The following is a 13,061-nucleotide window of genomic DNA, read 5'->3' as shown; positions in this document are numbered from 1 at the left end:
CCATTGACCTTAAGCAGTTGTGATCCAACCAGTGTTTGCTAGGCATTCCTAATTTGAAATATGTCCAACCAAAACCTCAGCTTGGACAGCTCATGATACTATTTATATATATTTGTTAGTCTCTAAGGTGCAACAGGACTACTCGTTTTATTTAAAGTTCCAAACTCTGGGGTCATTTGAAATCCAAATCTGGATATAGGTCCAGATACTTCAAATGAATCCCATCTTTGTGATGTGTTGTATGTGTGCTAAATAGACCTTTCTTACACAAGTAGCCCTGTAGACAGGATTGCAGGTTGAGGATGTTATAATTATGGGTCTCAATACCCAGAGTTCTGGGTTGCTTGAAATATTAATCAGAATTTTCCATTAAGAAACTGATGAATTATGGTAACCAACAGATATTTAATAGCTAGGAATTAAGCACAGTAAGCAGTTAAATACTGTGAGTGTATTGGAAATGTAAATTTATCAATGGATGTTCAGCTGTTGCCATGTTCTGCTTTATTTTCTAAAAGTAGTGGGATACATTTTATTGGAACAATCAAGTTGACTAGTTTTTTCTTCTATCCTTATAGTCCTCTTTTGTGATTTTCAGTTAAAGATAACCTACTGAGTTCAGATAATTTTAGTATAATCCTGTCCACAGTATTTGTCTGAAACTCTTACTATAAAATCACAAACAATAAAAGTTTCTTTCCCTAACTAATAGTGGCCCAACTTAAATGTAAATCCCAAATTAAAAAACACAGTAAGATAACCAAAAAAAGTGCCACTGTGGCTTAACAACCAGGTAAAAGAAGTAGTAACAGCTAAAAAGATGTCTTTTTAAAAAGTGGAAATCAAATCCTTGTGAGGTAAATAGGACCATAAACTTTGTCAAATTACGTATAAAAATATAATAAGAAAAGCCAAAAAGGAGTTTGAAGAACAGCTAGACAAAAATTCAAAAAGTAATAGTAAAATGTTTTTTAAGTATATCAGAAGCAGGAAGCCGGCTAAACAACCAGTGGGGTCCTTGGACAACTGAGATGCTAAAGGAGCGCACAAATATGATAAAGTAATAGCGGAGAAGCTAAATGAATTTTTTGCTTCATTCTTCACAGCTGAGGATGTTAGGGAGATTCTTAAACCTGAGCCATTCTTTTTAGCTGACAAATCTGAGGAATTGTCCCAGATTGAGGTGTCATTAAAGGAGATTTTGGAACAAATTGATAAACTTAACAGTAACAAGTCACCGGGACCGGATGGCATTGACCCAAGAATTCTAAAAGAACTCAAATGGGAAAATGTGGGACTATTAACTGTGGTTTGTAACCTATCCTTTAAATCAGCTTGTGTACCTTATGATTGGAAGATAGCTAACATGACGCTAATATTTTAAAAAGGCTCTAGAAGTGATCCTGGCAATTACAGATTGGTAATTCTAATGTCAGTTCCAGGCAAATTAGTTGAAACTACAGTAAAGAATAAAATTGTCAGACGTGGATGAATATCATTTGTTGGGGGAAAGTCAACATGGTTTCTATAAAGGGAAATCATGCCTTACTAATCTGCTAGAGTTCTTGGAGGGGGTCAACAAACATGTAGACAAGGGGTATCCAGTGGATATAGTCTATTTAGATTTCCAGAAAGCCTTTGGCAAGGTCCCTCACCAAAACTCTTGGCTACGTCTACACTGGCATGATTTTCCGGAAATGCTTTTAACAGAAAACTTTTCCGTTAAAAGCATTTCTGGAAAATCGCATCTAGATTGGCAGGACGCTTTTCCGCAAAAGCACTTTTTGCGGAAAAGCGTCCGTAGCCAATCTAGACGCGGTTTTGCGCAAAAAAGCCCCGATCGCCATTTTAGCCATCGAGGCTTTTTTGCGCAAAACAGTACTGTGCTGTTTACACCGGCCCTCTTGCGCAAATGATTTGCGCAAGAGGGCTTTTGCCCGAACGGGAGCAACACAGTATTTCCGCAAGAATACTGATGATCTTACATGAGATCGTCGGTGTTCTTGCGGAAATTCAAGCAGCCAATGTAGACAGCTGGCAAGTTTTTCCGCAAAATCATATGATTTTGCGGAAAAACTTGCCAGTCTAGACACAGCCCTTAAGTAAAGTAAGTTGTCATGGGATAAGAGGGAAAGTCCTTTCATGAACTGATAGCTGGTTAAAAGACAGGAAACAGAGGGCAGGAATAAATGGTAAGTTTTCCAAGTGGAGAGAGGTAACTAGTGGGGTCCCCAAGGGTCAGTCCTGGGACCCGTCCTGTTTAACTTATTTATAAATGATCTGGAAAAAGGGGTAAACAGTGAGGTGGCAAAATTTGCAAATGATACCAAACTGCTCAAGATCGTTAAGACCAAAGTAGACTGTGAAGAACTTTAAAAAGATCTCTCCAAACTAAAGTGATTAGCAAAAAAAATGGCAAATGAAATTTAATGTTGATAAATGTAAAGTAATGCACATTGTAAAAAATAATCCCAACTATATATACAATACGATGGGGACTAATTTGGCTACAACTACTCAGGAGAAAGATCTTGGAGTCATTGTGGATAGTTCTCTGAAAACATCCACTCAGTGTGCAGCTGCAGTGAAAAAAGCAAATAGAATGTTACAAGTCATTAAAAAAGGGATAGAAAATAAGACAGAAAATATCTTATTGCCTCTATGTAAAACCATGGTACACCCACATCTTGAATACTGCATACAGATGTGGTCTCCTCGTCTCAAAAAAGATATATTGGCATTGGAAAAGGTTCAGAAAAAGGCAACAAAAATTATTAGGAGTTTATAATGGGTCCCATATGAAGAGAGATTGAAAAGACTTGGACTTTTTAGCTTAGAAAAGAGGAGACTAAGGGGGGATATGATAGAGGTCTATAAAATCAGGACTGGTATGAAACAGTGAATAAGGAAAAGTTATGTATTTATTCCCACAATATAAGAACTAGGGGTCACCAAATTAAATTAATAAGCAGCAGGTTTAAAACAAACAAAAGGAAGTTTTTGTTCATTCAGTGCACAGTCAACCTGTGGAACTCCTTGCCAGAGGATACGGTGAAGGCTAGGACTTTAACAGGGTTCAAAAAAGAGCTAGATAGATTCACGGAGGTTAGGTCCATCAATGGCTATTAGCAAGGATGGGTAGGAATGGTGTCCCTAGCCTCTGTTTCTCTGGAGGTGGGAGGATGGGGAGGGATCACGTGAGAATTACCTGTTGTGATCCCTCCCTCTGGGACATCTGGTATTGGCCACTGTCGGCAGACAGGATACTGACCTAGATGAACCTTTGGTCTGACCCAGTATGGCCGTTATGTTCTTATGTTTATGTTCTAACTCTTTTCAGTAAATCGTTTTGCAAATCATGGATTTAAATCCTTTGAGATGTTGTATAAAGCATCGCGATGTGATGACAACAACCTTCTCAAGAGCTTCGCTGAGGCTTTTCAGAGTGCACTTGGTAAAATGGTAGGTTAGTAATACTCTTTCATTTTTCATAAACTCTTTTTACCTATGTTGTCTTTTTTTCTCAATTGTTCATTATTCTGTATATCTCAGAAACTTGAAACTGAAGTCTGTTTCATTTCAAAATATAAATATAAAAAAGCCTCCACTGTAGGCAAAGAACACTGATATATTATTGTAATGGTTACTGTGCAACCCATTGTACCATTTTTTGCATCCACAAATGGGGGAGTTAACCTCAGTCTTTTTGTCTTGGAGTTGTAGTATGGTTTTCAGTAGTGCCTCGTGACTTAGGGCTGATCTATTTGATTACGTAGTTTCTACCAAGTGGGGGTTTAAATCTGATCTTCACTAAGTGTTTGTGTGGACTCTGTCCCATGAACTAGGTAGACATAATATTTGATGCTTTTGCAACCCCCAACCAACCTCCCTGGAATAGCATGTTTCTTGAAATTTGGGGACCATGGCAAACATTCAAATTTGGGGTCCAAATGTAGGCAATTTTTAGCCCACTGTTCCAACCTGCGGCGCCCACTTGCTGATATTATAATAGGTAAAGAGCTCCCTGTCGGTAGCGGCTTTGAAAGCCTGGCCACCTAAACATAGATGCTGAACTTTCTTTGAGATTGTGGCTGAATGTCTGGGTGACCTGTTCACACTACAGAGCACTCTGTCAGCAGACCGGGTGCACTAGTGGATAGCTGACAGCCGCTGGGGCACAGTCTTGAAGTGGGTGACAAGAGATTGCAAGTCAGTTGCACGGTTCCATCTAAGAAAGCAGCAAACTCACTAGGACCCAGTGGTGTGCTGAGTGCAAAGGGGTAGCATGCTCCTTATCTCTCCCTCTGTGATGGCTGCCTCTATCCAAGGTCTATACATTCCTATCCATCATCCCAAAGCAGCCCCTCAGCCTGTTTCTTCCCCCTCCACTTGTCGATTGCATGGCTTCAGGGCAGAAGAAGCAGCTCTTTGAGGAGCGTGGAAGTGGCTTCCATGCCTCTTGAAGCTGTGCTGCCCCAGAACTGAGGGCTGTTTGGGTAGAGGACAATGAGGGGTCGGGGAAGGAAAAGCAACAACAACAAAAGCATCTTCTCTGCATGGACACAATAGCAACACCCCTGCCCGGCAGCCTTCCCTGTCATGTCATTTTATTTGGCTCACAAACCCCAAAACTTCTGCACCGCTGCGGTCACCTGAGCCACTCTCTGAATGGTGCAGTACAAACAAGACTTCAGTCATTCTCTGATTTAGAACAACTTTGTCTTTCCCTCCTATTTTCTATCTGTAGAAGATCCTGGCTGGCTTTCCTTCCATTCCTCCTCTTTGACAGCATATTCATCAACTGTTCATGAGCCCAACGTACAGAGTACAATACAAATATTAGCTAAATTGACAACCTTGGAATACGGGTGCAAAATACTTGAAGATTTACCCAAGCATAAGCATAAGTGCAATAAGCTGGAAAAAGCAAATCCACAAGTCCATTTAAATGTGTCCAATCTGTTTCCAAAGTCTCCTGGAATCACAGCAGTGATCCAATAAGAAAAAATATCACTAGCTTCCAAAAAGACACACTGCAGGGATGAATTCTAAGTGAGAGCAGAGGGGGAGAAAGTAAACACTAACCAAAGCCACTTCTTAAAACACTTCCTGCAGCAAGGAGATCCTGAAAAGCAACAGACAGGGTTCAAAAAAAAAACTTGGGTGCTGCGGCATTCAGCTCTGGCGTGGTCACCACTCCCTTCGCTAAGGGAGCAATTCTCCCTTAGCCGGTCCATATTGTGGAGAGTACATCACTTCACTTCACTTCCATTCTTCTCCCATCCATTATCCTGCTACAGATATACTGAATTATCTGTAATGCAGAAAATATTTTCATCTTAAATTGTATAGCGTATTTTCTTTTGTACAGCATGATGGTATGTTGCAAACTACTCTGACTGTAACACCGTCTTTTAGTGTCTAGTTTTATTGAGGAAAGGGTTACAGTTTTGTTTAGGATTAGTAAAAGCTCACCATAAGATCAAATTACTGTAAATTTTCATGGAATTCTCATAATCTACTATGTTCAGCAGGATTTCAGTAAGATCTTTGTCTATAACATTATAAACCCACATAAGTGAAACAGGGAATTTCATTTTAAAGCATATAACAGTGGGGAAATCAAACTTTTGAACAATAAATTGGCTAAGCTAGAAGCACAGAGTTCTGCACTTTTACAGTGCCTCCCATCTGGGAATCTTACAAAACTTTACAAACATTAATGAGGTAAGCATCTGTGGTGGCATTGAGAGGTACTGTTATCGCTATTTTGTAAAACAGAGGCACAGAGAAGTTAAGCAATCTACACAAAAAGCTGGAACTGAGACCTAGGGCACTGACATCCAATTTTGTGCTTTAATACAAAACTAGCCATTCTCTCAAATGATTTTCCTTATTGTGCATATACCCATGCACAAGTTCCCATAAATGTGGTTTGATTATAATAGCTATGCAAGATGAAATCTGATGTCAGAGAGAGGGCAGGACTAGGTGCCTTGTCCTGTGATTAGATTATATAATTTGTTTGTTTTGTTCAATGGCTTTTCTTATTTCTGTTTACAGGTCCCATCATTCTGCAATGATGTCGACGATATTGACTGTAGATTGGAGGATTTGCCACAGAAACATTGCCTAGAATATAATTACGACTATGAAAATGGATTTGCAATTGGTAATTTAATTACAGTGTGTGGAACATTCTAAGAAAAAACCAGAGCACTTGAGAAATTAAAGAGTTAAACAATAGTTCTGGGAAGCTACTACCCTAGCCTGTCTAGTTCTTATACTGCACATATATGGAAAAGATGACTAAGGTACCTCAGGGTATACAAGAACAATACAACTATGAAAGTGTTTAGCTGGCCTTGCAAGGAAAGGGTTTTTAAAAACTGTACATTTTCAAACCAAAACATTGGAGAAGGAGACATGATGACCTTGGGAATTGTTAATGGAACTGAGGGAGTCTTTTCATTTTTGTCACTGGTTTAAATCAAGCCTGATTTATGTGCACAAGTTTACATATTAGCAGTGAGTAAGAATAACTATGGGCTTTAAAATTTCATGATCAGGGCCGTGGTTTGGGTCTAGTAGTGGCTGAAGGTAGGAAGAAACCATGATGGAATCTCCATTTACTTCTCTGGAATATCTCCAAATGTACATCTGTGTAGCTGAGATCAGAATTTGGTTCATATTCTTTAAAAACAATAGTTTTAAAAGATCCATTCTGAAATAGTCCTGGAACATATCTCAAGGTTCTGGGGTTAAGTTTAGATTAATCATTTATAATCTAAATAACAGTGCTCAGTTATAGGCAAATATTTATACTTTCTTTTTTTTTTTCTAAAAAGAGATGCTGAATGGAACACGCAAAAGTTCTTCAGTTCCAGACTTTATAAAAAAAAACACATTATGTACAGAACCGCTTCTTTAAACAGCCCAGGCCAAATGAATGCATGGTACAATTTATGACACTAGGGGCTGTGTCTAGACTGGCAAGTTTTTCCGCAAAATCATCTGCTTTTGCGGAAAAACTTGCCAGCTGTCTACACTGGCCGCTTGAATTTCCGCAAAAGCACTGACGATCTCATGTAAGATTGTCAGTGCTCTTGCGGAAATACTATGCTGCTCCCGTTCGGGCAAAAGTCTTTTTCCGAAAAACTTTTGCACAAAAGGGCCAGTGTAGACAGCAGAGAGGTGTTTTCCGCAAAAAAGCCCCGATCGCGAAAATGTCGATCGGGGCTTTTTTGCGGAAAAGCACGTCTAGATTGGCCACGGACGATTTTCCGCAAAAAAGTGCTTTTGCGGAAAAGCGTCCTGCCAATCTAGACGCGCTTTTCCGAAAATGCTTTTAACGGAAAACTTTTCCGTTAAAAGCATTTCCGGAAAATCATGCCAGTGTAGACGTAGCCTAGGTGTCGTCCGCAAGATATAAATTTGACCCAATATGCTAAATATGTACTGGATAGCTAAGAGGATTGAACACGGAGGCTTTTGCTACAGAGGATTTATAAGTGAGACCCACTTCATGAGTGGTCAAATGTGTTAATCTCACAGCAGTTTCATCTCCTACATGAAATAAGTGTGAGGGTCTAGTCCTCCTGGACAGATGCCCACATCTCAGAAACCGCTGCAGGGTGGCACTTATTGGCATTCTTGGAATGAGCTGAAATCCAAAATAAGTGTGGAGACAGAACTTCCTTCCTACCATTTTTGCTTCTTGTTGCAGGACCCGGTGGCTGGGGCGCAGCAAACCGTCTGGATTATTCCTACGATGACTTCCTTGACATAGTGCAGGAAGGACAGCTACAAACGCCTCTCTCTGGCTCTGCGAAAACAGCACCTTCCCGGGTCAAGAGGCACAAAAAACTCAACATTCCAATGGCAGATCACAAAATTAAGTTAATATTTAACATCACTGGTGAGGAAAAACTTCCCATTCCTCCTCCTATTAAAATGTATTCTTAACAAAATATTGCATTTTCTGCAGTTCGTGAAGCTGGCAGGAAATGCTGCCCACAGGTTTCTGACTGAGTTTATATCCACATTTTCTCACTACTCATATCTTGGGTAGCATTTTAATGGGGTCTGCACTAGATACATTGCCCACTTAGGTTTGTGTGGTCATTTCCCGTTGACCGTAGTAAGAATGATCACAGCTTTTTTTTCTTTTTTGGGGGGGTCCATTTTTATAGACTCCTACGGCCTGAATGGCAGTAAAGTCTGTAACACATTTTGTATGCATGTGTTTTCTTTTTAAATCCCAGCTAGCGTGCCATTGCCAGATGAAAGGAATGATACTGTGGAATCAGAAAACCAGCAGCGACTTCTTAAAACTCTAGAAACTATCACAAACAGGCTGAAAAGGACACTCAATAAGAAGCCCATGTATTCTTTTCAGTTTGCCTCTGAACTGGTTGTTGCTGACAGCAACTCCTTGGAAACTGAGAGAGCCTTTCTGTTCTGCAGACCAGGTTCAGTGCTCAGAGGGCGAATGTGTGGTAAGCCAAAAGCTCTCTAGCTCCTCGGCCTTATATCCTATATATGTGGGGAGGAGGGGATTTTAAATAAAGTCTTGGGGAGATATTTGTGTGGGGCGGGGTATTGTCACAGGCATGCCATAATCACAGTAGCCAAGACCCGCTGAAGCAACGTGTTGTATAATGCTGTATGCGGTCTGACTTCTGAAGGGTGGTCTGCTCCAAAAAGTGGCTCTGTGAAAAAGGCACCTTGCCTAAAACCTCTACTCTATATATGACTCACACTTGTGATGAAAATGATTACCCACAGCCTTCTACTATTGTTATCTCTGCCAACCCAGCATAGCTGAGAGAGACAGAGTGAACTGGATCTGTTCCTTCTGTTGAGGGGCGCACGCCCTCGACGGACTGGAAGGCCCCAAAGTTTGGCTCACTGCCCCCTTTCTCAGGGCAAACACAGCCCGTAGGCTCAGTTCATAGCAAATTTCCTTCTATCAGAGTAAATACTGCCTACAGGCCTAGTTCAAAGCACAGTTCCTTCTCTCAGTATATACAGCCCTGAGACCTAGTCCACAGGGAAGCCTCCCAGACAGCTAGGTAGCTGGATTGTCATGGGGAGGAGAGGTGGGGGGACCAAGGCCCTCCCGCTCCACCGGTCCCAGCCCAGGCCCCGTTGGCAGTGGAGGATTCTGCTGCCTGCTCGGCGTGGATTCCGGCTGAAGCGCGCTGAGCACCAGGACAAGCACGCGCCCTAGGCCACTTCCTGCCCTTCCCAGTGCTCTGCTCCGCTCTCGGGTGTCGCTCGGTGGGTTGGACCCTTCTGGATGGTGTCCCTGGCCGGGCTGTCGCAGGGGCTGCTGCCAGTGGGGCTGCTGCGAAGGCTGTTCTGGAGCTTGGGCGGGCCTGAGCTCCTTCCCCTCTGGTGGTCAGCCTCGACTGAGCTGCTCCAGAGGCTTTTATAGTTTGTCTCCAGTGGGACCATGCCCAGTAGGGCTGTGGGGGCGGGGCCACGGCCATTCCCTTAGCTTCAGTGCAGGACTAGGGCACCCTGTCACACCGTCCTATGCATCATGCACATGAACATTTACAATGTTCCAGTCAGTTCCCCCTGGGCAGACCTACTCAGATCCATGAGATTGCACAGATATCGCTGAATCCACGTAGCCAAGATTCTGATAAACTGTCTTAGGTTAAATGGAGTTGCCTTGAAATACCAAGAGGACTGTCTGTCTATTTGTCAAGTATTCCATGGCTAAACTGAGTTTTTATTTTATTTTCCCTTCTCTGAAATCCCAGTTAACTGCCCTTTGGGCACGTATTATTCTCTGGAGCATCGCACTTGTGAAAGCTGCTGGACTGGATCGTATCAAGATGAGGAAGGGCAGTTGGAATGCAAAAGTTGCCCATCTGGGAGCAACACCGAATACCTCCACTCCAGGAGCATCTCTGAATGTAAAGGTACGAGCTCAGCATTCAGACCATGATCACTTTTAAAGAAATAAAGGCCACTGTTTACTTCTAGAGTTTGGAACTGTCGAGTATTGCAAAATGTTACTAGAATAGCACCATAGAAAATTGAATGGATTGTTGTGTTATTTACGGCTCATGACTAGATCCTGTATTGGTACATGTTGAGAGGGAAGAATACCAAGGTATTGAGAAGATATCCACAGTGCCACTACTTGTACTCATAAGCGTAAGTGGAACAGGCTGTTGAGGCCAGCAGCACTTGGCACCTGAAAGGCAGAACAGCTCAACAGGCTATGAATGAGGGACCTCTTTGTCCCAGTTAATAATCCCAGGCTGAGAGAGTGACTGTTGCAATACTGAAAGGGAAGTGTACACTTGGGCTAACTCTACACTGCCATTTTACTGCGCTGCAGCTTTCAGGCTCAGGGGTGTGAACCCTTCCCTCTCCCAAATGCAACAAGTTACTGTGCCCTAAAGCACCAGTGTAAACAGGCTCCTGGCTGTTAGCGCCTCCCCTTGTGGAGGTGGTTTACATATAGAGCACTGAGAGAGCTCTCTCCCAGCACTTTGGACATGGCCACGCTTTCACTTTAAAGCACTGCTGCAGCTACACGTTAATTTTAATTTTTCCCAGGAAAAGTATCTCTTGGCAGTGTCACTTCTGTGTGCCACCTTGCACCATTCTGCCTCTCAAACCCAGGAGAAAGTTCTCACTTTGCAGCTGGCTTATGAAATATTGGTATTTGCCCAGTTACTGTTATTTAATAGGCTTTGTTAATCAAAATTTGAATTGCTAACAAGAAATAATCTGTGTAGCTAGGAATGTCAGTGTGTAGGTGACTACACAATTAACTGATAAGCCTGAGTTTATCGGTTAATCTTGTCAACTACATGCACTTCCCCCCTGCTGCCTCTGATACAGAGGCAGCAGCACAGTGGGACAGGTGGGAGCCGATACGCATGAGGAGCCGCCTGCTCCCTCTTGCTGCTGCCTCCCACAAAGGCAGCAGCCAGGGTGGGCAGTGGAGGCTGCCGCGGAGCAGCCTTTGTCCATGGCAGGCCCAGGCTCGCCACAGACAGAGACTGCTCCATGGTGGAGCAGCCTTTTTCTGCAGGGAGTTCGGGCCCTCCCACAGACAGGAGCTGCGGCGAGCTGCTCTGTATTGGAGGCAGCAGCATGAGATGGCCGGAGTAGGGCCAGGAGTGCATTGAATGCCAGTCCCACTCCCGGGACTATCAAATAGTCAAGTAACTGTTAAAATGTGATGAGGTTACACAACTATTCAATTATATGCTATCTAACTCCCTGGCTGTGTCTAGACTGGCCAGTTTTTCAGGAAAATCAGCTTCTTTTCCGGAAAAACTTGCCAGCTGTCTACAATGGCCGCTTGAATTTCCGCAAAAGCACTGACAATCTCATGTAAGATTGTTAGTGTTTTTGCGGAAATACTATGCTGTTCCCGTTCGGGCAAAAGTCCTTTTGCGCAAAAAGGGCCAGTGTAGACAGTCCAGATTTGTTTTCCGCAAAAAGCTCCGATCGCGAAAATGGCAATCGGGGCTTTTTTGTGGAAAAGCACGTCTAGATTGGCACAGACGCTTTTCCGCAAAAAGTGCTTTTGCGGAAAAGCGTCCGTGCCAATCTAGACGCTCTGTTCTGAAAATGCTTTTAACGGAAAACTTTTCCATTAAAAGCATTTCCGGAAAATCATGCCAGTCTAGACGTAGCCCCTATGTGCAGCAGCAGGTTAGAATAAAATAAACTACAGTGAGTTTATGACTTGTAAATACACTAGAGCAGGCATGTCCAAAGTCCGGCCTGCGGGCCAATTGCGGCCCATGTTCTGGTTTAATACGGCCCCCCAGGTAATTTGGCAATATCTATCTTTTATGGCCCCCAACGAATCCATATGTATTGAGATGAATACATTGAAAAATCTCAAGTATCAGAGGGGTAGCCGTGTTAGTCTGAATCTGCAAAAGCGACGAGGAGTCCTCTGGCACCTTATAGACTAACTGAAGTGTAGGAGCATAAGCTTTCGTGGGCAAAGACCCTCTTCGTCAGATGCATGCATCTGACGAAGTGGGTCTTTGCCCACGAAAGCTTATGCTCCTACACTTCAGTTAGTCTATAAGGTGCCACAGGACTCCTCGTCGCTTTTGTAAAATCTCAGTTAATGTCAGTTGGTCTAAATCAGTTATAAATATATTTGGACACAACATGTATACTTGGTGTTATGTTCCTGTTCGTATTTTTTGAACTTAAAAGTTGACAGACAACCTTTATTACCAATAATATGTAATGTACTTTACAATGTTCCTGACATATATTTCAGCTTCCTGGATTTTTTTTTTCATCTGGCCTTCAGATATGAAAGGCAGAGTGATTTTACACCTGTTTAGATTTGTCATCCATGTGAGGAAATGAAAAGTATGCCATTTACAATAAACTTTGCATAAAATAGTTAATTTGCATTTAATTTTAATGGTTCAAAGAATGTCAGGCAAAATGGTCGGCCCTCAGGCATGTTCACTTCATCAAGTCTGGTCCTCTTTGAAAAAAGTTTGGACACCCCTGCACTAGAGGTAATTTACAGCCCATCAGCCATAACAAAATTGCATAGTGTGATTTAGATGTGTTCATGAACTATTTATAGTGAAATTAACAACCCTAAGAATGAAATAAATCCATTTGGAGAGGGAATTGATGCTATGTTCTGTCTGTACACTGTGAAACACAGCATAGAGCACTGTCTTTTGGCTTACAAATGTCTTAGTAGCTCTTTCTTTCAAGGGTTGCCTTTCAATATATTATCAGGCATAGCCTCTATATTTAGGGAACAGGGAACGTGCATTATGTTAGATATATGTTAGCCTTATGCTTAATCAGTATGTATCATTTTGCCTTTTAGCTCAGTGCAAGCAGGGAACGTACTCCTTTAATGGTCTCGAGACCTGCGAATCATGTTCTCTTGGCACATACCAGCCTGCATTTGGATCTAAAAACTGCATCTCCTGTCCAGAAAACATGTCAACAGTGAAAAGAGGAGCTGTGGATATCTCAGCATGCGGAGGTTTGTGAAGACAAGGCCAGGGAAGTTCCTGAAAACAAAATGC

The 13,061-nt window shown here is 42.3% G+C and overlaps 1 protein-coding gene across 3 annotated transcripts in view; it reads left to right on the top strand.

Moving 5' to 3' along the window:
* Positions 1–13,061, top strand: part of SVEP1 (sushi, von Willebrand factor type A, EGF and pentraxin domain containing 1) — a 177,310-nt gene that overhangs the window by 85,287 nt on the left and 78,962 nt on the right. For all 3 annotated transcript variants that reach the window (XM_075931436.2, XM_075931435.2, XM_075931434.2), the window contains exons 13-18: positions 3,341–3,462; positions 6,064–6,172; positions 7,727–7,918; positions 8,265–8,498; positions 9,774–9,935; positions 12,857–13,018. In XM_075931436.2, coding sequence (XP_075787551.2) covers positions 3,341–3,462; positions 6,064–6,172; positions 7,727–7,918; positions 8,265–8,498; positions 9,774–9,935; positions 12,857–13,018 — 981 coding nt within the window. The remainder of the gene's footprint in view (positions 1–3,340; positions 3,463–6,063; positions 6,173–7,726; positions 7,919–8,264; positions 8,499–9,773; positions 9,936–12,856; positions 13,019–13,061) is intronic.

Source organism: Pelodiscus sinensis, chromosome 6, assembly GCF_052426305.1.
Source record: "Pelodiscus sinensis isolate ZL-2025 chromosome 6, ASM5242630v1, whole genome shotgun sequence".
Taxonomy (NCBI): Eukaryota; Metazoa; Chordata; order Testudines; family Trionychidae; genus Pelodiscus; species Pelodiscus sinensis.
This window is presented reverse-complemented; position numbering and strand designations above follow the sequence as displayed.